The 27,558-nt window shown below is 40.0% G+C and overlaps 2 protein-coding genes across 21 annotated transcripts in view; one reads left to right on the forward strand and one right to left on the reverse strand.

Moving 5' to 3' along the window:
* Positions 1–11,562, reverse strand: part of NDUFV2 (NADH:ubiquinone oxidoreductase core subunit V2) — a 33,883-nt gene extending 22,321 nt beyond the window's left edge. The window contains exon 1 of the mRNA XM_077899994.1: positions 11,297–11,562. Coding sequence (XP_077756120.1) covers positions 11,297–11,350 — 54 coding nt within the window. The 5' untranslated portion in view covers positions 11,351–11,562. The remainder of the gene's footprint in view (positions 1–11,296) is intronic.
* LOC144315452 (uncharacterized) overlaps positions 1–27,558 on the forward strand; it is a 91,275-nt gene that overhangs the window by 25,334 nt on the left and 38,383 nt on the right. For 8 of the 20 annotated variants that reach the window (XR_013381160.1, XR_013381155.1, XR_013381154.1 and 5 more), the window contains one exon: positions 26,171–26,335. The exons of 2 other annotated variants lie outside the window; for them this stretch is intronic. Coding sequence is in view for 10 of the 18 variants with exons in the window: in XM_077899983.1 (XP_077756109.1) it covers positions 26,171–26,212 (42 nt within the window). In the remaining 8 variants the exon portion in view is untranslated. Of the gene's footprint in view, positions 1–11,739; positions 12,007–15,898; positions 15,965–21,952; positions 22,150–26,170; positions 26,336–27,558 lie in introns of those variants that run through there. 10 more of the 20 variants (XR_013381156.1, XM_077899990.1, XR_013381159.1 and 7 more) reach the window with 8 other exon arrangements.

Raw genomic sequence — 27,558 nt, forward strand, 5'->3', positions numbered from 1 at the left:
CCTGACCTAGGAGTCTCCGTCAGCATCCATTACACCAAGGCAGGTTTAACGTGTTGGCTGGCAAGTAGGGTAAAACCTCAGAGCCTTCACAGTTCTGAGCAAGATGGAAAGATCTACAAATATACCCAGTCTGCATGTCCCACTAATTTTTCAAAATATAGAAAATATTATAAAATAAAGAATATAGAGGTATTACAAACGAAACCAGTAACAGTGGCAATCTCTGAAAAATGGGATCAAGGATGTGGAGTGGGAAGGAAATTTACTCTTTAATATATGTAACACATTTAATATATTTATCATAATATATATCCTTGTACCCTTATTCTATGATACATATATCCTTGCATACTGTTTGAATTTTTTGCCATGTGTATATATTAATTACATTTCAATTTTTATTTTATTCTTTTAAAGATTTTGTTTGAGAGAAAGAGCACAAGCCGGGGGGGGGGGGGGTGCTTAGAGAGAGGGAAAAGTAGATTCCCCACTGAGCAGGGCGCCCCAGGACACTGGGATCATGACCTGAGCCCAAGGCAGACGCTTAACTCACTGAGCCATCCAGGTGCCACATTTCAATTTTTTATCTTTACTTTTAAGATTTTATTTATTCATGAGAGACACAGAGAGAGAGAGAGACAGAGACAGAGACACAGGCAGAGAGAGAGAGAAGCAGGCTCCATGCAGGTCCAATGTGGGACTCAATCCAGGAACTCCAAGATCACTCTCTGGGCCAAAGGCAGGTGCTAATCCGCTGAGCCACCCAGGTGTCCCAACATTTCAATTTTTACAAATCAATAGTCTTTAGTCCTTTTCCTCTCTATCATTACTCTATTCAGATATTACTCTAGGTCTGTGTATTACTCTAATAGCTTTCTAGCTGACCCTTCCCCAGTCCAAATCATCCTGCCTAATGTCACCAAACTAATTGCTGAAATACTGTCTTTCTGACAGTGAAAAGGACCAATACCAAATAGGAAGCATCAATTTCATCATTTCTGAAAGCCACATTGGCCACAGTCTAACATCTCAGGAACTGGGATCTATCACTGGTACTTAATAATATTCCATAAATATACTATCTGCAGAAAGACAATATAGCCAAGTTGTTAAAAGCCCAGGGACGCCTGGGTGGCTCAGTGGTTTAGCGTCTGCCTTCCACCCAGGGCATAATCCTCGAGTCCCAGGATCGAGTCCCACATTAGGCTCTCTGCATGGAGAGCCCCTGCCTCTCTGTTTCTCCCTCTGCCTCTCTGTCTCTGTCTCTCATGAATAAATAAATAAAATCTTTAAAAAAAAAAAAAAGAAAAGAAAAAGCCCAGCTCCAGAGCCACTTTCCTCATCTGTAAAATTGTATTAACAACTGTATATTCTTCATAGGACTGTTCTAAAGATTAAAACGGATAATCTAGGGCAGCCCAGGTGGCTCAGCAGTTTAGCGCTGCCTTCAGCCCAGGGCCTGATCCTGGAGACCCAGAATCCAGTCCCGCGTCAGGCTTCCTGCATAGAGCCTACTTCTCCCTCTGTCTGTGTCTCTGCTTCTGTGTGTGTGTGTGTCTCATGAATAAATACATAAAATCTTTAAAAACAATCAATCAATAAGATAATCTATGTAAAAAGTGCTTAATATGCTGCCTGGCATGTAGTGAGTACTATATTACCTATCATTATTATTTTAGAAGTACTATGTGTCAGTCACCAAGCTTTTCCATTATTTAATTCTTACAATTTTCATGCAAAATGGGTATAATTTCCAGAAAATAGAGGTTTAAATGAGTTATGAAAACTTCTCAAGATCACGTAACTAATTACTGGTAGAACTGATATAAGATCTTAGGGCTAATGTTTATAAGTTATAGTCTTATTATTAGCCACTTGAATGGAACTATTTGATATCAGAGCTCTAGAAGTATACAGATCTAAGAAATCAAGAAATTTAATGAAGAAAACCTGGAATGCATCCACACACAGGAAGACAGATTAGAAATGAAAAGACCTGCCTCCTCCATTGGCTCACCACATTCTCATTTACAGAGAGAAGTATGTATGTATGTCCTTTATTTAAAACAAGCTAATTACTGTCTTTTTTTTTAAATTTACGGTCTTTTTAAAAAACTTTTTTCAAAAAAACAGTAAATGCCACTCTTCTTTTCCTATAGAATACCTAAATATGTATATATACACATTAGCGTAGCATTTGAGCAACTTAATTTCAATGTCTGAAGCCAAAACTTCTTCAAAATAGTAGAAAAAAGGCTCAGATAATTTGTTTATAAAACAATGAAACAAATTAGGGCAAACTGATAAATATTAGCCCCATTGCTTCTCAACTGGCATAAACTGTTACCCATTCATATCAAGGTAGCACATGGCCATTTTCAAAGCTGCCATGTCTTTTACATATTTTTAAAGCTTCACCTATTTTGTATTCATTATGACATCCACATTAGACACTTGCAATAAAAGAATAAATAAGATATGAAAAGTCTGAGTTACCATCTTTACACCACTTAATAAGCCATTTGAATTTAGTTTTACCTTGGAATGAAGAGGCATTCCAACACCAGTTATTTACAACAGGCAAATAATAGCAAGTGTTTTCTTTGAATTCAACTTGAGTAGCTTTGTGTTAAGTACTTCAAGATACTTTTTTTCATTGACTTCTCAAAAATCTATGGTTATTATTTCTATTTTACTTTTAAAGGAACTTAGGCTCAGAAACAGTAACCTGCCCTATACCACAAAAATTAGTGACAGAGATGGAGTCATAGCCCAGGCCTTTTGGACCTAAACTGTCTGCTCTATTAGCCCTTCCCCCGCCCCTTTTTAAAGATTTTATTTATTTATTCATGAGAGACACAGAGAGGCAGAGATACAGGCAGAGGGAGAAGCAGGCTCCATGCGGGAAGCCCAAAGCGGGACTCATTCTCAGGACCCTGGGATCACAACTTGAGCTGAAGGTAGACACTCAACCACTGAGCCACCCAGGCAAACCAGCCCTTCCCTTTTTAATAATTATTTGCATTACCAATCCTAAGAGCTCAAAATAACAAAAATTGAAATTTTATATTCTTACACACCCCTCTCGCAAGAACAGAATCTTTCATGAGCTCTACATTTGTTTAAAATTAGTTTCTAGGGCAGCCTGGGTAGCTCAGGGGTTTAGCGCCGCCTTCAGCCCAGGGCCTGATCCCGGAGACCCGGATCAAGTCCCATGTCAGGTTCCCTGCATGGAGTCTGCTTCTCCCACTACCTACCTGTGTCTCTGTGTCTCTGTCTCTCTCTCTCTCTGTCTCTCATGAATAGATAAAAAAAATCTTAAAATTAGTTTCCTCTGTTGCTCAAACATTAGCAGTATATCCACTCTGCTCACCAGTTCTCAGTTATTTGCACTATAAAAGGACACATCCAGCCAGAGGAACTTAAAGGATAAGGAAGCTGCAAAACGAAACTGACAGAAACAGTAACCTAATTAGTCAGAAAGATAGGACTAAGGTCAGGCACTGAAAATCGGTGTTTTCTTTTATGAGCAACCAACTCAGGCAAAGAATATACCTTTCACACTACCTCAAACACTTACAGATTAAATCCACAATGTAAGTGTGCACCTGCAGGGGGTCACAACTCACATGTGAAACATCTGGTAAAGGGAAAGTGATACTGGCTCCCTCTGTACTTGCCATTGTTGACCAATTACCTACCTGCCTATTACCTACAGCCTCCTCCACTGCCATCTCAACCAGAAGCCATTTCTTTCGGCTGTCAGAGCAAAGACCTGAAAACAAAAAACTACCCCAACAGTCTTTGTTTATGATACATTCAGAGTAGGTATTTCTACACTTTAAATAAAAGTTTTCAGTGCATTTTAGTTTAGTAAAGTAGATGATGAGTGGGCTAATAGTAACTTATCTACTTCAAAGACAGTGATAAGAAATACAAGTGCTTTACTCTGCATCAGAAACTGTGCTACCAACTTTCTAGAGTAACACATTCACTCCTTCCAGCAACCCTACCAGGTATTATTACCATCTGTTTTAGAGATGTGCAAATTAAGGCTCAAAAAACAAAGGAAAAAATTTTCCCTAGATCTCAGTACTAAATAAATGAAAAGCCAGATAAAGATTTGCCTAATTTGAATACATGCTTTAACCACTAAAATTAAGTTCTGTTATATTTTCAAATCTATATGGGAAGGCTCTTACAAATGTCTTCCAAATAAAGTTCCATCAATAATTTAACTAAAAATGCTAATTCAAAGTAACAAAATCTCAGTGATTTTTCTAGCACTGTTAAGAGAATTAGCAACCAAAGTTTGGCCAAATTATATAACAGAAAAGCTACGCAAAAAGCACAGGTTTTATAGGAGCATTACAGATTAGGATAACCATATCAATGGCAACGATACTGTCTAACCTGACCATAAATTAAACAAAGCACTCTTGAGATACGTAAAATCCAATGTGGATACAAACAACACTCATAAGGATAAGAATACTTCATAGAAATGAAATATCCAAACATCATTTCAATCAATAGACCTAGGTTTAGTCTCATCTTCACCAATTATAGTACTGTAACCTTGAGCAAGTTACTCTACCTCTCTGTGCCTAGGTTTGCTCATCTATAAAATCAAAGCAGTGCCTATCTTAAACTGTTAAAGATTAAATGAGAAAGTATTTAGCACAGTATCATTATAAGTATTTATGTACTGGCCACTACTGTTGTTGTTGTTGTTATTATTATTATTATTATTACTGGAACTTTAAATAGTAACACTCCAGTTTCCCATTACTTTTTCTTCTTGTACCCCTAAAATGAAGCTACAGGCCTCAATAATCACAAAAACAGATAAGACCCTAAATAATTACAAGTTGAGTATAAGAGCAAACCTCATTTTCAAAAGTTTAAGTGATTTTAAGAGCTTTTAACTTAAAGAATTAACTGGTAAAACTTTAGCACAATTTTTTGACTTGAAAATCAAATAAACAAAAATAAATACTATATAAATGTAAACTATTTTATTTTCTAGTCCTAAGGCCTAATACTCCAACAAACGTATATTGTTTAAAATTTAACAAACCTATGATCAAGAGGAGCTCGAGTATGTATATTTTTAAAGCATCATCGGTTATTCTTTAGATCCAGTTTGGGAATTACTGCTTTAGGGTATATGATCTTCAGAATGTAATGATGCCAAGAATAAGAAATGCTAGGTGATCTTTTCCAACCCAGAATCTTTAGAAGTACTAAAGAATACTAAGGAGTATTTAGTTAGTGATAATGAGGAACTTCCTTCTCCATACTTCAAAATATTAAGGACACGTACTTATAGCAATATGTAGCCATCTGAAAAGAGCATGTCATTACCTGTATTTTTCAAACTGTAATATTTCTTTGCATGATACTATCATGATATTCCCTTAGGAACAAAATTGCATGCATCATGACCAAAGTTAACCCGCATCTCCCCGCATCTCTCTTCTTGAGTAAAAGCATTTCTCTGGTCTCTGCAAACATTGGAAAGCCTCTCTACTATTATAGCACCTATTAAATTTAAATCTTCACCGTACATACCAATTTCCCTCAGTAAACCTGAGTAACTTAGAAAAGCAGTTAAAAGAAAAAACAAATGGGAATTGCCAACAAACCGAGTTCAGGCTCCTACTACTGTGTAATTTGAGGCATATTTATCTGACAGTCTTCAGCTGTCTCACCTACAAAACGAGATGACACTCAGCAAAGTATCCCACATATAAGGCACTTTCCCTCTGTTACAACAAAGCAAAGAAAGGTGTTTAAACACGTTGTCTTTAGTGCTTGTTGAGTGAAAAAAAATTCCTACGACTGTTTCCTGACAGACTCAAGAAGTGGGGGGTGAGTCAAAATGGAAAACCAAACTGATATGTCAATGAACCTATACTTTATTACCCAAAGTACTGGGCTGATATTAAACAGTGCCCAATGAGAAGGGAGTTCAGCTATTTATAAATATCTTTGTTTTTTTTTTTTTTAAAGATTTTATTTATTTATTCATAAAAGACAAGACACAGAGGGCAGCCCAGGTGGCTCAGCAGTTTAGCGCCGCCTTCAGCCCGGGGCCTGATTCTGGAGATCCGGGATCAAGTCCGACATTGGGCTCCCTGCGTGGAGCCTGCTTCTCCCTCTGCCTGTGTCTCTGCCACACTCTCTCTCTATCTCTCATTAATAAATAAATAAAATCTTAAAAAAAAAAAAGACACACACACACACAGAGGCAGAGACATAGAGGGAGAAGCAGGCTCCATTCAGGAAGCCCCATGTGGGACTCAATCCCAGAACTCCAGGATCACAATCTGAGCCAAAGGCAGATGCTCAACCACTGAGCCACCCATGCATCCCTAAATATCTTTGAAACAGAAACTGAGTTCACATCTCCAATATAAGGATCTGAATTTGTAATATGCAGTAGTGGCCTGCTGAACCTCACTGAATAAGTAAATTTACTCATTTTCTCTTTCTGTTAAGTGTTTAAGGTCATGGCAGGCAGAGTAATGATGCCCCCAAAATACCGACTTCCTAATCCTGGGAAACTCTAAATATATTAATATTCATAGCAAAAGAGAACTATGGTTGTAGATCGAATTAAGACTGCTAATCAGTTGACCTTAAAATAGGGAAACTCCTATTCTGGATCATCAGGGTGGGTTCAAGATAATCATAGGGCCCTTTAAATGTAGAAGAAGGAGAAAAGTTAGGAAAGGATATGTCACAAATGATGAAAGCAGAGTCAGTGATGTGAGAGTTTAACCTGCCCTTGCTGGCTCTGAAGATGGAAGAAAGGGGCTATGAGCCAACAAATAAGGGCAGCTTTTTCTAGAAGCTGGAAAAGCCAAGAAAACAGACTGTCCCCTACAGTATTCCAGTAGCTCTGCCAACACCTTGGTTTTAGCCCAGGGAAACCCATGTCAAACTTTTAACTTAGAGAATCATAAAACAATAAATCTGTGTTATGCATGTCACCAAGTTTGTGGTAATTTATTTGTGATAGCAACATAGAAAACTAAAACAAATGCCTTAAAGAAAAAAAACAAACTCCTTTAGAGTCCTTGAGCTAAAATGGAAATACCCTGGGACACTGAAAACTCAGGTTTAAGAACTTCTAAATGGAATGGGAAAACAGTTCATTCTACAAAACTTACAATTTAGAAAATTTAGATGGAAAAATGCCACCACAGGAGGTTCCATGTGTAGAGTAGCTGAGTAGATATCATCAGGCCAAACAATATAAACTCTGCATAAACTATTTTTTGAGTAACAACTATAAACTCTGCATAAACTATGTTTTTAAAAAAATAAAAAACCCAAAACACTCTCCAATGAAGGCACTGGAGAACCACCAAATGGCAGACACAGAAGGGGAGTCTATACTTAGATGAAGCCAATCAAGGTTTTTTTGCTTTACACTTAACATCTTTTAGCCTGATGGCAGATCCCTGTCAATACTGTGCTGCGCAGCTAAAACCCCAAGAGAAAACATGTAGCTTTAATGGCTTGAAAAACCATAGGACAGTTTGGGACAACCACAGGCATGAAAAAGTGGGAAATGGAAGAAAAGGAAGAGCCAGAGAGAAGCCACAAATTCTGCGGCTGACCCCAAACCATGCATGCACCTGGGGCCAACTCCAAGCAGCCCAGCTAAAAGAAGTGAAGCAATATTTGAGCTGCTGCCAACAAGGGAGTTGGATTATATTTCAAGTTCAACTGAGTTAACAGCCTGCCACAACACCAAAAACACCCACAGAGTTAAGAATTAACAAAATCTAGAGTTTCTATGACCTATAGTTCACAATGTCTAGGATACAATCCAAAATTACTCAACATAAAACAAAACAGCCCATTTTCAAGAAAAAAGACAATCAATGGAGATTACTACACAACAATTTCAAAAGTGCTAAACTCAAGTTTATGGACATTAAAAAAAAAATCTTCAATGAACGAAAAGATCAAATAGAAACTACAAAAAAGAACCCAAATTTTAAGGCTGAAAATACAATGCTGAAAATGCCACAATTCCCTCACTCCTACTGAATTAAGCAGTTGCTTGGGAATGAGGCAGTGAGTGATGAGCTGCAAAGTGATATCAACATTACAGAAAGCCATGGAAAATTATTCAAGAGAATAAACCTATTCTAAGTGTCTACTGCTCCACAATTCACATTTTTAGGCAATTCTTGATAATCACTAAATAAGGTATTACTGTACTTTACAGGAAACAAAAATGAGGCTCCAGATTAAGAAATATGGTTTAAAAGATCACACAACTATTGTCTTGTAGGCACTTCTAGACAGTACTAAGTTATGGGTATTTTTAAAGCAATGATAAACTGATGTCTATGGTAAAGAAATTGGCAGTTAGCTAATACAGCAGAAATTATAACAGAATAAGCAATTTCTCTGAAAATACAAATGGTTTCCTTAATGGTTTCTCTTTAAGAAAGGAACTTTATTAGTGGGACCTCTTATACTTTCCCTGACTTTTTCTAGGTCATTCTGATTATTCTATTTGGAAAAGGTTAGAAAGGCCTGGTTATATAAGCTATAGAACATCCTCACCGTAGAATGCTACACAGCATTAAAAATGACCATACAGAAATATTTACTGAGGGGATCCCTGGATGGCTCAGCGGTTTGGCGCCTGCCTTTGGCCCAGGGCGCGATCCTGGAGTCCCGGGATCGAGTCCCGCGTCGGGCTCCTGGCATGGAGCCTGCTTCTCCCTCTGCCTGTGTCTCTGCCTCTCTGTCTATCATAAATAAATAAAAATAAAATCTTAAAAAAAAGAAATATTTACTGATAAGGAATGTGGATCAAAAATGTTTTATGAGGGAACCCTGGGTGGCGCAGCGGTTTGGCGCCTGCCTTTGGCCCAGGGCGCGATCCTGGAGTCCCGGGATCGAATCCCACGTTGGGCTCCCGGTGCATGGAGCCTGCTTCTCCCTCTCCCTGTGTCTCTGCCTCTCTCTGTGTGACTATCATAAAATAAATAAATAATAAATAAAAAAATAAAAATATTGTTTAATGAGAAAAAAACAGGCTACAAAACAGGGCGAACAATTACCATCCAATTTTTACCAAAAAAATAAAAAATAAAAAAATAAAAAAAAATTCTGTAAGTCCTATTAATTGCAGACACAAAAATGTTAACATTTTGGTAATTTCCAGGCCAATGAGACTATGGTAATTTTTATTTTTTGAGCTTATTCTGTTTGCTGTTCCCAATATTATGTTTTTTCCTACAATGTATTACTTGTGTAATAAAAATTGAACTACATCAAACCACCTTGCTGTACACCTTAGAAAGATTTGTTAGATTGCTTAATAAAATTGGAAGAAAATGAAAAACAACAAAAACTTATTCATCAACTCAACAAATATTTATTGGGTATACATTACATACCAGGTAATATTTGAACAAAGAAAAAACAGCTGCAGAAACCAACATAAAATTTCATTGAAATTTTCTTCCACTACCCGAAGATACTTTTTCATTGTTTAAACTGTTTTTCAATTTATCTGTAATAACCCTTTGCCTCAAAAACTGAAGAAGTTAAAATCTATCTGTACTCTTATTTCTATCATTTCAACCAGTAGACAAGGTCTGATCCCCATCACCCCTCACCTGGGATTCTGCAAGAGCCTTATTTGTCTCCCTGCCTCTGGCTCTGGTCAAATGTATTCCCTCACTCCCATGCAGCTATCTATCCAATACAGAGAAATCTGACCATGCCCCTCTACTCCTTTAAAATCCTCACTGGCTCAGCATTGCCTCTAAGATAAAGCCGAAATCTTTGGCATGGACAGCAAGGAGCTCCAACATCTGGGCCCTGCCCACCTCTCTCACTTCATCTCTCCATTCACCTTGCTTCTAACAATGGAGTCCAGCAACACTGAGGTTTCTTAGAGACATTAAGCTTTTTCTTGCTAACTACCAATAAAAACAGCCTTTTCTTATGTTGTCCTTTCCACCTATTATACCCTCTCCCTAATTTATGTGATCTTATCACCAATTTGTTAGTAGTGCCTCCAGGGAAAATCTTCTACCACCTTCAAACCAAACTGACCTTATCCATATCTCTTAACACTGTACCATACTCGTCCTAAAGTTTCTGCTACGTGAGACTATCAACTACACAAGAACAGGGATTGTCTAAATCCGTTTATCTGTAATAGGGAAAAATAACAGTACCAACCTCATAAATGAGATTTAGAATGTAAACATTTAAAAGGGAACCCGGCACATGGAAAGTAGTCACCCAATGTTACCTATCATTATTATCCATATTTTTACCTGCAGCCCGGCAGTGCAGTAGGACCTCCAATGTCTACCGAAAGACTAAACTGCAAATTGGGAGTATTCTTCCCATTTTATGACTAAGAAAACTAAGTGCTAGAAAAGGCAGTGAAGCCACCATCCAAACTCAGGCCTAACTAACTCTGTGCACTATCGCCCGGTCTTCTGCTAAGCATTGACCCAACCTTTCTATTTTACTGCTAGGGGAAACAAAGGGGAAGGGGTGTCTCTTTTCCAGTAAACGCTGCTATAATCGTCATTCCTGGGATCCCCATTTCTAAGTTGAATGAGTGTTTCGAACTGAGGTTCGCTTTCCTTGCCTAAGATAAGGGCATGTACTCGGGTGTCAGAAGCCCATCCAAGCTCTAAAATCCTTCTGGGTGCAGTCCCTGCGGTGTTCTTTCACAGTGTGATACGATTATTCACCTAACTTTTCCGATCTGCAACACACAGGCAGTCAATCGAACGCCTTCTATCCGCCTAAGGAAAGGCTCTTTCAGCTTTGGACACGCAAGCCAGAGCCTACAATCTCAGAGTCTTCTCCAGCGCGCCGCCCCTGCAACCTGGCAGCAACCGGGTCACCGGGCTTGACAGGCAAGGTCCTCCTTCGCGGGCGGGGGTCTTAGCGACCTTTGAGGCCGAGCTAGGCCAGGCCTGGGCTCCGCGCAAGGACGGGCGGGCGCACACACAGCACCAGACGGCCCTTGCTTCTTCCTCTCCTCGACCACATTAGGCGTAAGCTTCCCGGGGCTGGAGGGAGACCACGCACCCGCCGCAGCTCGGCCTGCGACCCTCCCTCGGAGCGCCTTGCTGGCGGCCTCCCCGCGCGAGGGCGAAGGCCGCAGTGTCCTTGCCGCCGCCTGCGGGCCGTGCAGAGCCCAGCGCTCTCGCGTGCCCACCACCAAAGGAGACACCGAGAAACAGAGACGGGCGGCGGCAGCGCCCGGACTCATTCCGAACCTCCTTACCCACTGGGCGGTGAGGCCAGCCGCCTTGGCCCGGAGCGCCGCGGAGAAGAACATGGCGGACCGCACCGTCGGCCTTTCCCGGCGGCACCGGGCGAGAGTCGCGAGCGAGCCTGGGACGCACGGCGTGCGCGCCCCCGAGCCCAGGCCCCGCGCGTCCAGGGCGGCGCGCCGCTCCGTAGGACGAGGTGGCGGGGGCGCGCGCGGAGGCGCGCGGGGGCTGCCGGGGCCCAGGGGGCGGAGACTTCCTCCGAGGGGGCGGGGCGAAGGCCAGCCAGGTCCTTAAAGGGCTGGCTGGCGCCCGCGCGCTGCGGCTGGGGCCTGCACCTCGGAGGGCTGCGGCCCTGGACTGCTCGTGGGGCCTCTGGGGCCTGAACTGCCGAGCTGGAGGCGTGGGGTGAGCTTGCTTCCCTCCCGGAGAGCCTTTTGGGGATTTGACCACCTGCTTTTTTTTTTTAATCGTGGTTACTTAAAAAAAAAAAAAAAAAAGCCCATTTTAACCCACTTGTAAACCATATTTTACAAGCTATAAAGTCGACGATAGGGCTGCCACGGAGTGAGCTCGACACAAAACGCCTCGTTTCCCGTTCTTTTTGCCTTAGAGATGTGTGCCGACATACTAGGGGTGACATAATAGATGTGGCATTTGCCTGAGAACATTGGAGAGACAAAGGAAGCAAGACTGGCCCTGAGTAATGACGGTTGAAGATGCGGTAGGTCTCGTGACTCTTCTCGGCACTTTTGTACACGTCAGAAGTTTTCCATAATAAAACTTAAAAAAAAAAAAAAAAGCCACTTCCTTCTTGATGTTTGTTTGGTCATCTCTGGAAATTCCAACAAGTATTTACTCAGTAGCAGTAATGTGGACAGCGCTGCTTCCTGCTGTGCAGAGTTTACCAGGCACTTTACTACCCCTTGATTTCACCTTCATTCACTGCCTTCTTTTCTTGTGTGTCATGTCCTGTACCACCCCTTCCCTTTGCCCATTTGCTTTGCTAAACTGGTGAATGGTTTCTGGAACTTTCACAGCAGTATAGGGGTTTTAAAATTCTGTGCTTCGTGAATTTAAAAACGCTGCAGTATTACATTGCAACCATTTACAAGTCACACCTTACAAATTATGAAGTTCAAGGCACAAGAAGGCCGCCAGCCAGTTAGCCAGAGATAAACACCAAAGAAAGGCTTCCTTCCCATTTCTTTGCTTATCTTTTATGTCAGTCTGCTTCTCCTAACTTGGTTTCAGTATTTACATTTAAAAGGGAAAAATATTCTGGGCCTCCATGTTGATTTAAATTATTGTATTATTATAGGGCTGCCTCGCTGGTTCAGTCCCGGGAGCATGTGACTCTTGATCTCAGGCTCATGAGTTCGAGCCCCACATTGGGTAGAGAGATTACTAAAAAAAAGAAACTTTAAAAAGATCAGAAATCTGTTTTAAAAAATAATTATTGTATTGTAAATCTGCCTAAATATATATACACCTAACACTATTATACACATAACACTATGTCGTATACAACTAAAACCAGAAAATATCACAAATTAAATATATAAGAAACTTACAAATGGATGATACCGATATGGCATGGATTCTTTGAATCTGGTAAACATGCATTCACCTGATTCTATTAGGCACTTCTCTGACCTCTTGGTATAGGTTAGTTCTCATGATACCTTCCTTATATATATACCTGCCTCCACTTTGATTACCACATTTTCCAACAGATTATTATTCTCCATGAGTGGAGAAATCTGCCCTTCCCAACTTGTTTGATTCTTGTACTGTACCTGACATGCTGTACTTGTTAACCGAATGAAAAACTTGCACATGGTACAGATATTTGGACTCTCTGAAAGAGCTGTATGTCCCTGATTGGAGTATGCTTATCAGTGAGAGTGTTTTTCCATACAACTAACAGAAAACCTAATGGAAGGGAATTAAACAGTATTTAGTTCAGTATTATGTCACATGACAAGAATTCCAAAGGTAGAGCAGTTCCAAGATTGGATAATTCAGTTTCTCAAGGATGTCCTTAAAAACTTGAGAGCCTTGCATCTTTCTACTCCACCATACTCAGCTCTAACTCCTGGTCACAAGATGGTTGCAGCAATTCCAAGTATCATATGCAGATTACAGCATTCCAGGCAGCCCAGGTGGCTCAGTGGTTTAGTACCGCCTTCATTCAGCCCAGGGTGTGATCCTGGGGCCCCGGGATCTGGATCCAGTCCCACGTCAAGCTCCCTGTGTGGAGCCTGCTTCTCCCTCTGCCTGTGTCTCTGCCTCTCTCTCTCTCTCTCTCTCTAATGAATAAATAAATAATCTTTAAAAAAAAAAAAAGATTACAGCATTCCTGGGAAGAAAAAGAACTCTTACCTTTCAAAGGGTCTCAAATGTTCCTCCAGCAGATTTCTTTATCTCAGGGGCATACCTGTCATGGCACTTAAGAGAACAGGCTCTAGAATGAGGCTGCTGGTTCAGATTCTATGTCTACTGCTTTGCAGCTGTGTGGCTTTAGGCAAGTTAGTCTCTCCAGGCTTTTGTTTAGTAATAGTACCCTCCTCATTGCTTTATTATGGGGATAAAATTAGTTAATGCCTGTGAAGTTCTTTTAAAGTACTGAGCACAGGGGTGCCTGGGTTGCTCAGTCAGGTTAAGAGTACGCCTTCCACTCAGGTCATGATCCAAAGTCCTAGGATCCAGCCCCGAGTCTGCTTTTCCCTCTCCCCCTGCCCCTGCTCGTGCTTTCTCTGTCCCTCTCACAAATAAATAAAGTATGCTTAAAAAGAAAAAAGAGGGGATCCCTGGGTGGCTCAGCGGTTTAGCACCTGCCTTCTGCCCAGGGTGCAATCCTGGAGCCCCGGGATCGAGTCCCACATTGGGCTCCCTGCATGGAGCCTGCTTCTCTCTCTGCCTGTGTCTCTGCCTCTCTCTCTCTCTCTCTCTCTGTCTTTCATGAATAAATAAATAAAATCTTAAAAAAAAAAAAAGATACTGAGCATAGAGTAAGTGCTCAGCAGTAAATGTTAGCTTGGGAGTCTTAACGTAGTAGAATAGCATCTTATTAGTTCTATAGAGAAAGTATATATCTCATTGGTGCTTATAGAGAAGATGTATATCTCATTGGTGTCTAACAGTCCAAGCAAAGACTTAGCGGTGTCCCTAATTTCCGTTACCTAGGAGCAAAAGCAAAGAGTGCAAAGAGTAATGTTTAAAAAATTAAGGATGGGGTAAAGGAGAGTCTAGTCTGTTAACACTTCCTTGAAGATGACAAAGTAAATGCTTTCTTTTTTTTTTTTTTTTTTTTTTTTTTTTTTTTTAGTAAATGCTTTCAACAGTTATTCAATGCCAGTAAGTGTAATACCACTTTGTTCACCAGTCCAAAGGATCTGGTAATGTTCAGCATGATTTTGGCTTATCCTTAACCCAAATAATGTACAAGTGAGAAATTAGTATTCTTAAAAGAATGGGGCTCAGATCTCATCTTGAAGCATGAGTAGAATATGGATAAATGAAGGAAAGGAAGAAGGCATTCAAAGTGGACGACTGAATGAACAAGGTACTGATTAAACCTATAAAGGTCAAATAAAATATCAGGTTGATTAATGTAAAATCTCCTTATCAGGTTTTCTAATGAATAACATGAAATGCAGTTCTAGTCTTGCTTTGAGGGAAGAGGAACTGAGTCAAAACTCAAAGGAGGGGCAAAAAAGAGATAAGGTTATTGCTGGAGAGTAAGAGTTTTAGAGAGAGAAGGGAATAAAGATCTTTCAGGCAGGAAATTTGGGGATGCAAAGAAGAATGATATGGTCACAGTGATATACTGAGGTGTTAGACCTATTTCATGCTATTTCACTCTGAGGTGAGGGAGGATGTAAGGATAATGAATAACTTCTTCATGGTCTTTCCAAATTCTTCTCAAGTTAATCTTGGATATGTGGGACCAAAAGGGAAAATGAAAATCAAAACAGCCAATAATTTAACTACACAAACCTCAAGAACAGACTGTCCAAGAAAATAATAAGCAAAATGTCACCTGAGCCATTATGAGATTCAGGTCTCTTGTTACTTCCTTACTGTGGGACTGAATTTTAGTCGCCTCCAAGACTCAAGTGCAGTTTCCTCTAAGAATTTGATCAGTGCAGGGTGCACTGAGGTGGCTCAGTTGGTTAAGCATGGGACTCTTGGTTTTGGCTGGGATCGCGGGGTCCTGGGATGCAGCCCGTTGCTTGGCTCCATGCTCAGTGGGAATTCTGCTTGAGATTTTTTCTCTTCCTCTCCCTCTACCGCTCCCCCTGCTCACCTGCATGCATGCATGTGTACTCTCTCTCTCTCTAAAATAAATAAATAATCTTAAAAAAAAATTTGATCAGTATTTCCCTATCAGGTAATCAGTGTAATGAAACAATGAACATAATTTTTGCTCAATAGATAGGTACAATTTTAAGATTGCTAACTGCTGTATCGATTGCTAACTGCTGTATTATTGCTAACTGCAATAATTTCTCATCCAGTGATAATAGTAATGCAGATAGGATCAACCTCTCCAGAGAGTAATTCAGCACTGTATATATTGAGTTTCTTTACATGCAAACCCTTTTATCCAGCAGTGTTACTTCTGTGAATTTATCCTAAGGAAATAACTGGAAAAATCTACAAAGTTTTACAAACAGGTATGTTCATCATAGTGTTATTCATAATACTGAAATCCCGGAAGCCATGTAACTGATTGTCATCAACAGAGAATTAATTAAACAAATCACAATACAACCATACAATGGGATGTTGCCCTGCAGATTTAAAAGCAATAACAAAGATCAATATTTATTTTAAAGGAAAGATGCCCATTATATGTTAAGTTTAATTTTTAAAATTTTACAAAACATCAATGTATAATATGACTGCACTTGTTGTATGTGCATAGAAAAAAATATAGAAAGGTACACATCAAAATCTTAATAAACAGTTCTCTCTGAGTGATGGGACATAAGATAATTTTCATTTTTTTAATGCTTTCTGTATTGTCTGAACTTATTTCAATTAACATCTGTTACTTTTATTAAAAGAAAATAAAGCTGTGTTCATATTAAGAAACAGTGTCATAAAAAATATAAAAGTGAAAAAGTTGATAACTGTCTTTTATACTCACTTCCTTTTAGTGGATGAAAACCTCTTCAGAGTATACTTCCTTTTTCTGCTATTAATTCAAGTTTTAATTTAGGGCATCAGTGAGTGGGCTGGGAAGAGGGAAATGAGCCAGTTCTTAGGCTCTTTGGACAGTTTTAATTTTAGGCAGAAGAAGCAGCTCTGGACTCTCTCCCACAAGGCTGCTCCTTAAAATTCCTGTGCAAATCTGAATTCATGTCTTCCTTGACCAGTTACAAAAAGATCTACATAAAATTTCTTTAAATAGCCAATTTCCTTGCTCATATAGATATCCCTTGACTCAGAAATATTATTTTGCAGCTAACTAGTTTATTTGCTTCAAGTACTTCTGTGGCATGGTATAAACAACCTAACCTGTAATGAAAGAGTAATCAGAGCAGGGTGAAATTGGTCAGAAAAGTCTTTCATTCACTCATGGGCTGGACAAATATCTTTTCAGCTCTAGTTATATGGTAGGCGATAGGGCACTGAAGATACAAGGATGGAAGACCATAGCCCTTCTTGGGAAGACCTAACACACTGCAAGGAAATTATTATAGTAGAGAGCATGCGTGCAAGACAAAATGGGAAGTTAGAAGGAGTGCCTAAGTCTTCCTGGAGGAGTTTGCATCCAGCTAAGACTAGAATGCTATGTAGGAATTGCCATAAATAAAGCTTCTTGGGGGTAAGTTTTCTACCTGAAGGAAGTAACGAGAGATGAATTTTCTACCTGAAGGAAGTAAAGAGAGATGAATTATTAGAGCAACTGAATTGCAAGGTGGCAGATAACTAATCTTCTATTTTTTTAAAGATTTTTATTTATTTATCCATGAAAGACACAGAAAGAGAGAGGCAGAGACACAGGCAGAGACACAGGCAGAGGGAGAAGCAGGCTCCATGCAGGGAGCCTGACGTGAGCCTCAATCCTAGGTCTCCAGAATCACACCCTGGGCTGAAGGCAGCACTAAATAAACCACTGAGCCACCTGGGCTGCCTGATAACTAACCTTCTAAACTGATCCTTCCTGGGATGCCTGGGTGGCTCAGCGTTTGAGCGCCTGCCTTCTGCCCAGGGAGTGATCCTGGAGTCCTGGGATTGAGTCCCACATCGGGCTCCCTACATGGAGTCTGCTTCTCTCTCTGCCTCTCTCTCTCTCTGTCTATCATGAATAAATAAATAAAAATCTTAAAAAAAAAAACTGATCCTTCCTGCTAATAAAAAAGCTTAGAGGAGATATGTTCCTGCTTCTTCTGTGGCCCACTTCCTACCAGGTACTTTCAGTGTATAGTAACAAAGGCACTTGATGTTGGTGCTGGGTTCTTCATTGTCCTTTCTAGAAGTGAGATGCTTTTGGCAGGAGCTTGCTCACTTCTGTGTGTTAACAGTTGTGTGTTAATGTCAAGATGGAATGGGATAGAATTAGATAGAATTAGAAAGGGCTGTGGTGAAAGGACAAGAATTAGTGTATGGATTCTGAGATAGCCTGTCTTGATGAGTCCTGGTATTAGCATTTTAGAGCAGGAAAAACTGGAAAAAATCTGGTGCAATCTCCTCACTTCAGAGATTAAAAAAAAAAAAAAAGTTACTGAGATTGCCAAAAATCTTAACAATTGCCTTTTTAAAAACTAAATTATTAAATGCAATGTGCTGTGTAATAGTGCTGTAGTATATCTCTGTAAAACTTAATGGGAAGGTTCATTTTGTCCATCTGAATAGTAGAGAAATAATGCTCTGTTTCCTAGCTCTAGGTCATGTGTGTCTTGTGTTTATATAGTCAAAGGTCAAAAGCTGACTAGGAACAGATGAGCCCTTTCCTTTTGCATCATTTTTCAACTTTTCAAAGGGCTTAAAATAAACTATCATTTTCCATTATTTACTTAAGGGATTTGTTTTGCAGAATTTGTAGCTCTTGGGAACCCCCCCCCTCCCGTCATTCTTACGAAATACACAATCTGATTCTTACTCATCTATCAACATCCAAGGAATGTTAGTATTAATATGTAGGGTTTAAGTCACCCAAAACGGAATAAGAAGGCTGAATTGGCCAGTAAAGTTTGTGACTTTCCATAAATATTTTATGTGTATAGAATCAGGAAATCACTCTTCCTTGAGACAGAGGAAGTGACAGAGATAGAGATATAAAGACAGGTAAGGAGAAGGAGAAAGAGAGAGAGAGAGAGAGAATATATATTAGTTCTGAAACCAAGAATTAATTTCTCTAAGTAAAAGCACTTCCTTTTCTTTTTTTTTCAAATTTTATTTATTTATTCATGAAAGATACAGAGGAAAGAGAGAGGCAGAGACACAGGGAGAGGGAGAAGCAGGCTCCATGCAGGGAGCCGGATGTGGGACTCGGATCATGCCCTGGGCCAAAGGCAGGCGCTAAACCACTGAGCCACCCAGGGATTCCCAGAACTTCCTTTTCTAACAAGCATTTCATCTGACACTTTCTTAAAATCCACTGCAATCATAGACTTCCAAGGGCTTACAAAAATTTATAGCTGACTTTGTGTAGAAAAGGATTTGCACTAATATTCACACGGATTCACTCTTCTGCTGAATTCCAACTTGAAATCTCTGTGAGACACTACTCCCCAGAGTACATCTAGCATCCAAATCCTTGCTAGAGTCAATCTCTAGATAAAACTAGATTGTAAATTCTATCTTTCCAGGGCCCATCCTACAAAGACTTAATCCAAAGGTATTAGTAAGCACAGATCTTACTGGGCATGGTTTCTATTTGTACACATTGTAGGTTTCTCAGATTAGTATTTTGAAAGATATTGTAAAATAAAAATGCCAGAGCCAACATAGGGAATATTTTGTTGACATTCATTTAATCAAATATTTGTTTGGTTTTTCTGCAATAGTAAACTCCCCCATGGCCCATGACTGCTTTCTAACGTGGCATAACATTTTGTTAAATGCGTAGCCTGGCCCGGGAGGAAAAAGTCCTGAGAGGGACAGACATTGGCATTCACTAAATCATTCCTCAATTCATTCAGTGTTTGCCAAGTTCCTTTCACGTATCAGGGAAAGTGTTGAGGATGTCGAGATTAAGGACACAGTCTCACCCACATAAAGGAGCTTACAGTCTCGCTATTAGTACATGATGGAGTTCTTAAGGGGATTTGTCCACTAAAGAGAATGTACAACTCCAAACCCTCCTATTATATGATCAGCTCCCTCTGAAATCCAATGTTCTTTTGCTGTGATGCAGTTTTGCAACTTGTCCTGGTGTTTTAGGAACAATAAATGTTCAAAATAATAAACGTTAGGAGCACCTACTATACCCCAATGATCCCTGCTTCCTTGTGGTCTTGGCCTTATGTAATCGCCTTCTTTTAAGTATGGGCTGGACTGAGTGACTTGCTTCTCACCAATAGAATTTGGCAAATGTGATGGACTGTCGCTTCTATAATTAGGTTAGAAAAGACTGACTTCTGTTTCTATTGCACACTTGGTTTGCACACTTTGGTGAAGCAAAATGCAATGTTGGAGAAGCCTATCTGGCATGGAACTGAGTGTGGCCTCCAGCCAACAACAATCTAGAAGCCAAGGCCCCAGTTTACCAGTGTGTGTTAAGAACTTAATCCTGACAACAATCATGTCAGCTTGGAAGCAGATCCTCTCCAGTCAGGCCTTCAGATGAGACATGAGCCTTGAGAAAGCCCCAGAGAATGAGTACCCAGGTAAACTGTTGCCCATATTCCTGACTGGCAGAAACTGTAAGATAATAAATCTATCTTGTGTTAAGCTGTTAAATTTGGGGATAATTTGGTATGCAGCAAGAGAGAACTAATATGGAAATTATCCTAGTTCTTAAGGAGTTGACAGTGTAGCTGTGGTCCGACAAACACTGACTATAACACAATGCTAAAAGTAGTATCATCTTCAGTAACTTGGCAGAGGTTTAAATCAGGGACCAAACTCTCTGATTATAGCATTCCAAGTCTAATCTCAAGCTAACCTGATTTCTGTTTTTGTAGGTTTTCCAGGTGGAAAGACTTTTGAGCAACTTGATCCCTTTAGTTTTTACCCCTTATTCCACCTGAAAAGAAGAATAATGATACACATAGTAATTGACCAACTGGATTACATGGTCCTTGAGGGTGGGAAGAGTATTTCATATTTTTATACTTTGTGATTTTTCACATGCCTTTTCATAGGAGGGGAAGGGTCACTAATATGAATGATGAACTATATTCTCAGAGTTAGTGAAAGAGTAAAAAACACATGAAAGACCTCTGAATTTCCTGAAAGACCTGAGAATTCTGGTCCATGTGCTGGAAATAGGGTGGGGAGGGGGACTGCCAAAGCAGGGCTCTGATGCACAGTTCATACGCCAAACATAAGAAACCTTGGGAGACTTCCATAGGTAATACTCACTGTGGCACTGCATACTTCTCCTAGAAGCTTTCCAGCATCACTAAAACAAGAGCCCTGGATGTTATTTTTATTGATGTTAGCAGATGCTGCCTGTGTTCTGCCTACCATCCCTAGGTACTGGCCATCACAGTGTATGCCAGAGCAACTTACTGCCAAACCCACAATTTTCCATTTGGGGGCTTCAGCCAGAAGTACAGATGTAGCCCTCAGCTACTGACATTTGAATGGGAGGAAAAATCCCTGAACTTCCTTGCCCTCTTTTGGTGGGATGACACTGAGGTGTGTTCTCTGCCACCATCCATAGTTCCCCAGTGGTACTGACCCCCCAGGTATTGACAGGGGTAACCCACTGAATAACGCTTTCTTGGGTCACCCCAAAATAAACTCCTTGGACTCAAACCTTTGTCTCAAAGTTGGTTTCTGAGGAAACCTGGTGAACAAATCAAATAAGATAGGAGGCTTAAGTCTGAATCTTGTTGAATTAATCCTGCTGAAGCTGTCTCACTCAAGCAAGAGGAAAGAGTGAGATCTCAAGAAAGAGTGAGATCTGACTTGGTGAAGCATGATCCAATGGGAAGCCTGGATGAGGAGGGTATGACTTGGAAGATGACTGGCTCACTTGCAGGGGGAGGGGTGTACACTGGAGCTTGGGTTGAGAGATAATCTTTTTCATGACACAGACTTCCTAGTAAGTCTTAGAATATTGACAAATAAAATAGTCGCTAGTAGCAGTCAACCAACTCAGAGCTTCATTTCCTTCCGCAAAACTGGGAGAAGGCTGAAGTCAGCTCCTCAAGCCCCACCTCTGCCACAAGCAAGGTCCAGAAAGCTCCCAGAGGTGGTTATGCTCTTGCTGTGACATTTTGACATCCTAAGCTCTCCCAGCTGCTGAATGGCTAAGGCCCAAAATTGGGTCCCTTCCACTGTTGTGCCTGGCTCCAGTTATAATCACCCAAACCAAGCCCAGATGGTCCCTAGTAGCACCGCAGAAGTACAAATGTTTATTTTTAAATAAATTACTTCTCTTCTGGTTTAATCAAAAGCTTTGATAACGTTTGATTTTAAACCATATACAAATATACTCATCTCTGAAGAATTTGGCAAAGATTTGTGTTTTCTATTTCTAGTTTTTTAGTGTACACACAGATGAACACTGATCCTAAGAGCCTCCCCAAAGTCCAGCACAGAGGATACAATTAAATACAGCAACTATATTGAGGAAGAGTCTGAAACAGACGGGGCAGGTACTCCAGCAGAAAACCAACCCTTAACAGTTACCATTGGAAGTTTCGGTCATTATACATGAAAGCACAAGCATTTTAGGGTATGAATTCTACTGTTGAGTTTGCATTAGGCACTTGGCTTTCTAGTTCCTGCTTCTCCAAAAATAAATAGCATGGTTAAGTGCAGTCTTTAGGAGACAACCTCTGCTTTGTGAACACAGTCAGATCCCAAGTGTTCATCCAAAGGTACTGACAGAGGTTGTCAGATGCCTTCTGGCAGAGTTCCCCATCCCATGGCCAGCTGACATGAGACAGCAGCGGAAATAAAAGAAAAACCTTTGGAAATTTTGCTTAGAAAATGCCCCCTTTTCTTCATAACACATTATTCCTTCCTCATGCCAAGAGAGGCCGTGTGTTTCCCATGTTTAAAGGCAGTCTTTTAGGAGCATCAGGGTGGCTCAGTTGGGTAAATGATCAACTCTTGATTTTGGTTCACGTCGTGATCCCAGGGTCACAGGACCTAGCCTCAGGTTGGGCTCCTCACTCAGCAGAGAGTCTGCTAGGGATTCTCTCTCCCTATCCCTCTGCCCCCACTCTGCTCACACTCTCTCAAATAAATAAAGATAAATATATATTTTAAGATTTTATTTATTTATTTGAGAGAGAGAGAGTACAAGCAGGAAGCCCAATGCAGGGCTGGATCCCAGGACCCTGGGATCATGACCTGAGCCTAAGGCAGATGCTCAACCAATGAGCCATTCAGGTGCCCCAATAAAGATAAATTAAAAAAAAATAAAGGCAATCTTTTGGAGGGGAAGGGAGATTTTTCAGACTGACTTGACCCACCCCATGTCCAATATGAGTTTTTCTTCAAAATGTTTTCAATTTCTTCTTTCAATGTAATCTTCTTCAGGCTGGAGAGCAGTACGCCCCGCTCCCCTGCCCCCCGCCAACCCCCATGGTATGGGTCTGTATTTCAGAAACTATTAGTATCTTGTGGTATCTGTGAGTGAGATGGCTCTTCACAGTGGGCACTCTTCGCAAGGCATCATCTAGATTCCTGCTGGGCATTCAGTAGTGTTCTAACCACATCATGTTTGTAAATAGAAATTGAGGTTGACCACTGCTCAGTGCCCTTACTGCCAAAGTGTGGCTCCACACAGGTGCCCTGTAGGTTCTCTTCCTGTAGCTTAGACACTGCAATTCTGCTTATCTGGTCAGGGTCTGTGACAAGCAAGAATGAGAGTCATTACTTTTACTTCTGGTAGTCGGCTTTATAAATATTTTATTTTTATTATTTATTTATTTATTTATCTATTATTTTTTAAATAAATATTTTAATAAAAATAATATAATATTCAGATAAAATTCCTCAATTACCTTACTTCACTTTCCTTCCCAGTACATGACTTGAGTTATTATGTATATACGTATCCATCAACAATATATACAGTGTCTTTTTATTTTAAGATAATTTGTATCATATTGTTTATTTCTGCAACCCGGTTTATTCCCTCTAACAACATTAATACATAGAGACCTAGTTCATTTTTTAAATTGCTATTTGAATGTTCTTGAGAATACAAACTTTATTTTTCATTTCCTCTCTGATGGGTTTCAAATTGTCCCTAGCTTCTTATAGCTATCTCCTATGCACATATTTGCAAGTTTCTCTACAGGAGGAACTTTTAGGTCACAAGGAATGTAGAATTTTAGTTTTACTGGGTATTGCTTTTTTTTCTTTATTTGGTTTTTTAAACAGTTATCTTTTTATTTATTTATTTTTTAAGTAATCTCTTTGCTTAATTTGCACTCATGACCCTGTGAGTTGCACCTCAAGAGTCACACACTCCATGGCTGAGCCACCCAGGTACCTCTTTACTAGATATTGTTAATTTGACACCAAAATAGTTGTATTTAGGGATGCCCAGGCGGCTCAGTTGGTTGAGCCTTGGACTCTTGGTTTTGGCTCAGGTCATGATCTCAGGCTTTTGGGATCAAGCCCTGTGTCCAGCATCACGCTCAGTGTGGAGCTTGCTTGTCTCTCTCCTTCTGCTACCCCCCCGCCCCACACCACATGAGTTCTGTCTCTTTCTCTCAAATAAATATATAGAATCTTTTTAAAAAGTAGTTGTATTTATTTTCACTCCCACTAGTAGATTTTGCAAGTTCCTATTTTTCATTTTTTCACCATCTCATATTGTCAGATTCAACATTTTGTAGACAGATAAAGAGGATCTAATTTAATGTGTGTATCTCTCAATATAGTGAGGAGGAGCATATTTTTGTGAATTTTGGTGATTTTATTTTCCTTTTCTGTTTCTTGTGCATATTTTTTGCCCATTTTCAAAAATTGGGGGGAGTTGTTTTTATTGCTTATTAATCTTAATTCCTTGTATATCTTGGATACTTTGTAAAACATGTTATAATACTTTCTCCTAGTGTAGAAAGTTTTTTGTTTTTGTTTTTGTTTTAATTAGAGAGAAAGAGATGAGAGAGCAAGAAAGAGCAGGCAGGCACACTGCCCGGGGGAGGCAGAGGGAGAGGGTGAGATAGAATTCCAAGCAGGCACCATACCCAGTGCAGAACCCAATGCAGCTGACATCATTACCCAGAGATTGGGATGTGAGCCAAAGAAATCAAGAGTCAATTGCTTAACTGAGCCACTCAGGTGCCCCATATGACTTGTTTTCTTTTTTTCCTTTTTAAAGATTTTATTTATTTATTCATGAGAGACACAGAGAGAGAGAGAGAGGCAGAGACACAGGCAGAGGGAGAAACAGGCTCTCTGCAGGGAGCCCGATGTGGGACTCGATCCAGGGACTCTAGGATCACATCCTAGGCCAAAGGCAGACGCTTGACCGCTGAGCCACCCAGGCATCCCATAACTTGCTTTTAACCAGATTTTTAAGCTAAGCTTTAATTTTGGCATCATTTAAAAATTACAAGCAAATTTATAAACCTTTTTCTTTTTTATTATTTTTTAAAAGATTTTATTTATTTATTCATGAGAGGCACACACAGAGAGAGAGAGAGAGAGAGAGAGACAAAGAGAGAAGCAGGCTCCATGCAGGGAGCGCGATGCGGGACTCGATCCCCGGTCTCCAGGATTACACCCTGGGCTGAAGGCGGTGCTAAACCGCTGGGCCACCCCGACTGCCCTATAAACCTTTTTCTTTGTGAGTCATGCTCTCTCTTGTTTTAAGAAATTCTGCTTAACTCAAGTTCATGAAGACAATCTATATATTTCATTCTAAGAGTGTAAAAGTGTGTTTGGTCTTTATTCTTTCTGTAACTTATCTGTGCATAGGGAGTTAGGTAATAAAAATCTAATTTATTTATTTACACCTAGAAGCCAATTTTTCCAATACTGTATTTTTACAATGGAAATTGCTTTCTGATTATATAAACAACTCATGATCACTGTTAAAGTTCACATAATTATTTAACATTTGAAGAAGTATATTAAAAGTCACCTGAGAGGGATGGCTCAGTGGTTGAGCATCTGCCTTTGGCTCAGGGCATGATCCCAGGGTTCCAGGATTGAGTCCCACATGGGACTCCCTGCAGACAGCCTGCTTCTCCCTCTGCCTGTGTCTTTGCCTCTTTCTCTCTGTGTCTGTTATGAATAAATTAAAAAATCTAAAAAAAAAAGTAACCTAAGAACCTATTGCCCTAAGATAGTCACCATTGATATTTTCAACATCATTGGCCAACGGTCTGTCCTCTCCCCGCTGTTCATGATACTAAGTCTGTCATACAGGAAGAGGATTTTTCTAGCATTCATGCAAACTTAGAGAATTAACACTAGATCTGGATAGAATTTGAAGTATCAGCTTAAGGGATTTTTCAAGTTTAAGTACATCATGTGATTGCCTGATTTCATTAAACAATATAAATAAGTAAAAAGAATAAGGAGGAGCATCACATGAGAAGTAAGGATTTCCCTCAGGAACGTCCAGTTCTTTTATGGTTTGATGAAGCATGAGAATGAAAACTACAAATTTATGAAACAATGCGCAATTTCTCTTAATATCATGCCCAGCATGCTAGGTTCATCTCGTTAAATTAAGACCATCAGTATTTCCTTTAATAAATATTTTATCTTAAATTTTGTCACAGAATGTACAAGGAAAACGAGAGCAATTCCTACAAAAGGCCTAACTTGGGTAGAATGTGAAAACCTGCATCAATCCATTGTGGAGGCTCTAGGCGTGAAAGGTGAAACGAAGTGGGATCACTTGCATCAAGGAATGTTCAAACTGAGCCAGGAGGACTATAAAGCTGGTGAGCCTTACACATGTCCTCACCGGTGCAACCATGAACTTTTGCACTGGCCAAATTGAAAATATCCCAAGGACTCAGCACAAACACCTGAAACTTGCAACAATAGCAAGATTTTGCTTAGTAGTAGCTTTAGCAATCAATTATATTGGGCAAAGATTAGTTTTCTATGACCAACACCAGTCAAAATTCTTTGTAAGCCACTTACACAAACACTCTCTTTCCTCTTTTAAAACGCTTGACTTTTGTTCACTGGGAAGACACTATTTGAGTTGCTGCCCAAATCTGTGTTCCCCAAATTGCAAATCTGGGACCCCAAAGAAATGCTTTTGTTTTCTTTTAGCTCTGCCTCTTTTTTGGGGGGTCGATAATGAAAAGTTACATATTTCACTACCACCAAGAAATAGGTGGTCATATCATTCCTCTGCATACACAGATATCACCCTTCACTATCTTAATATTTCCTCTTCTTCATGAAATTCCTATGTAAATTCCTCCATGCACACATGAAAAATGCTTTTGATTTTAAAAATAATCAAAACCACACATAGGCCATGTTGATCAGCATATAGAATGAGAGTCCTTCTGTTTTCTGAACTTGGGTCCACTTTGATATCTAATGAACATTGATGAAGTTGTTTAGCTTTTATGTAGATATTCTCCAGTATAGATGGCATGGGTTTTTGAAAATGTATTCAGACGTTACTCATTTCTGTTCCAAAGTGGTTTAAAATGTTTTCAATGATGAGAATATTCAGTGTAGAGTTCAGTTATAAATTGCAGTACTATATGAAGAGATTTGGAAGAGCTACATAAGGATTAAGTCCCTCTTCCCAAATATAGCCATGTAGATACATCTGCTCTTCCTTTACCCCATCTCAGTTCTACAGCTTCCAACTTTGGCCACAATCGAAAACCAAACTGGCAGAAAAGAAAGCAACAACCCAGAGCATAATATATTGATATTAGTGGGAATAGATTCCTAGTACCTCGGACTTCTGAGTTTGTACAGACCTGGGTAAATCAGAACGACTTCTCTTTGAGCACGTGTGACTTATCCAGACACTGACCAGCTCCAAGTACTTCCTAAGCACGTGCTCCCTTAATACTCAGGGAGCACTTGCTGCTCAATCAAAATTCACCGAGGTTGCTAAACTGCTCTACTGCTCTAACACCTAGATTTCGAAAGCTGTTTTCCTTGAGGACACTCCTAAGAAGAAAAGAGG

This window comes from Canis aureus, chromosome 6, assembly GCF_053574225.1.
Source record: "Canis aureus isolate CA01 chromosome 6, VMU_Caureus_v.1.0, whole genome shotgun sequence".
In the NCBI taxonomy this organism is placed as follows: Eukaryota; Metazoa; Chordata; class Mammalia; order Carnivora; family Canidae; genus Canis; species Canis aureus.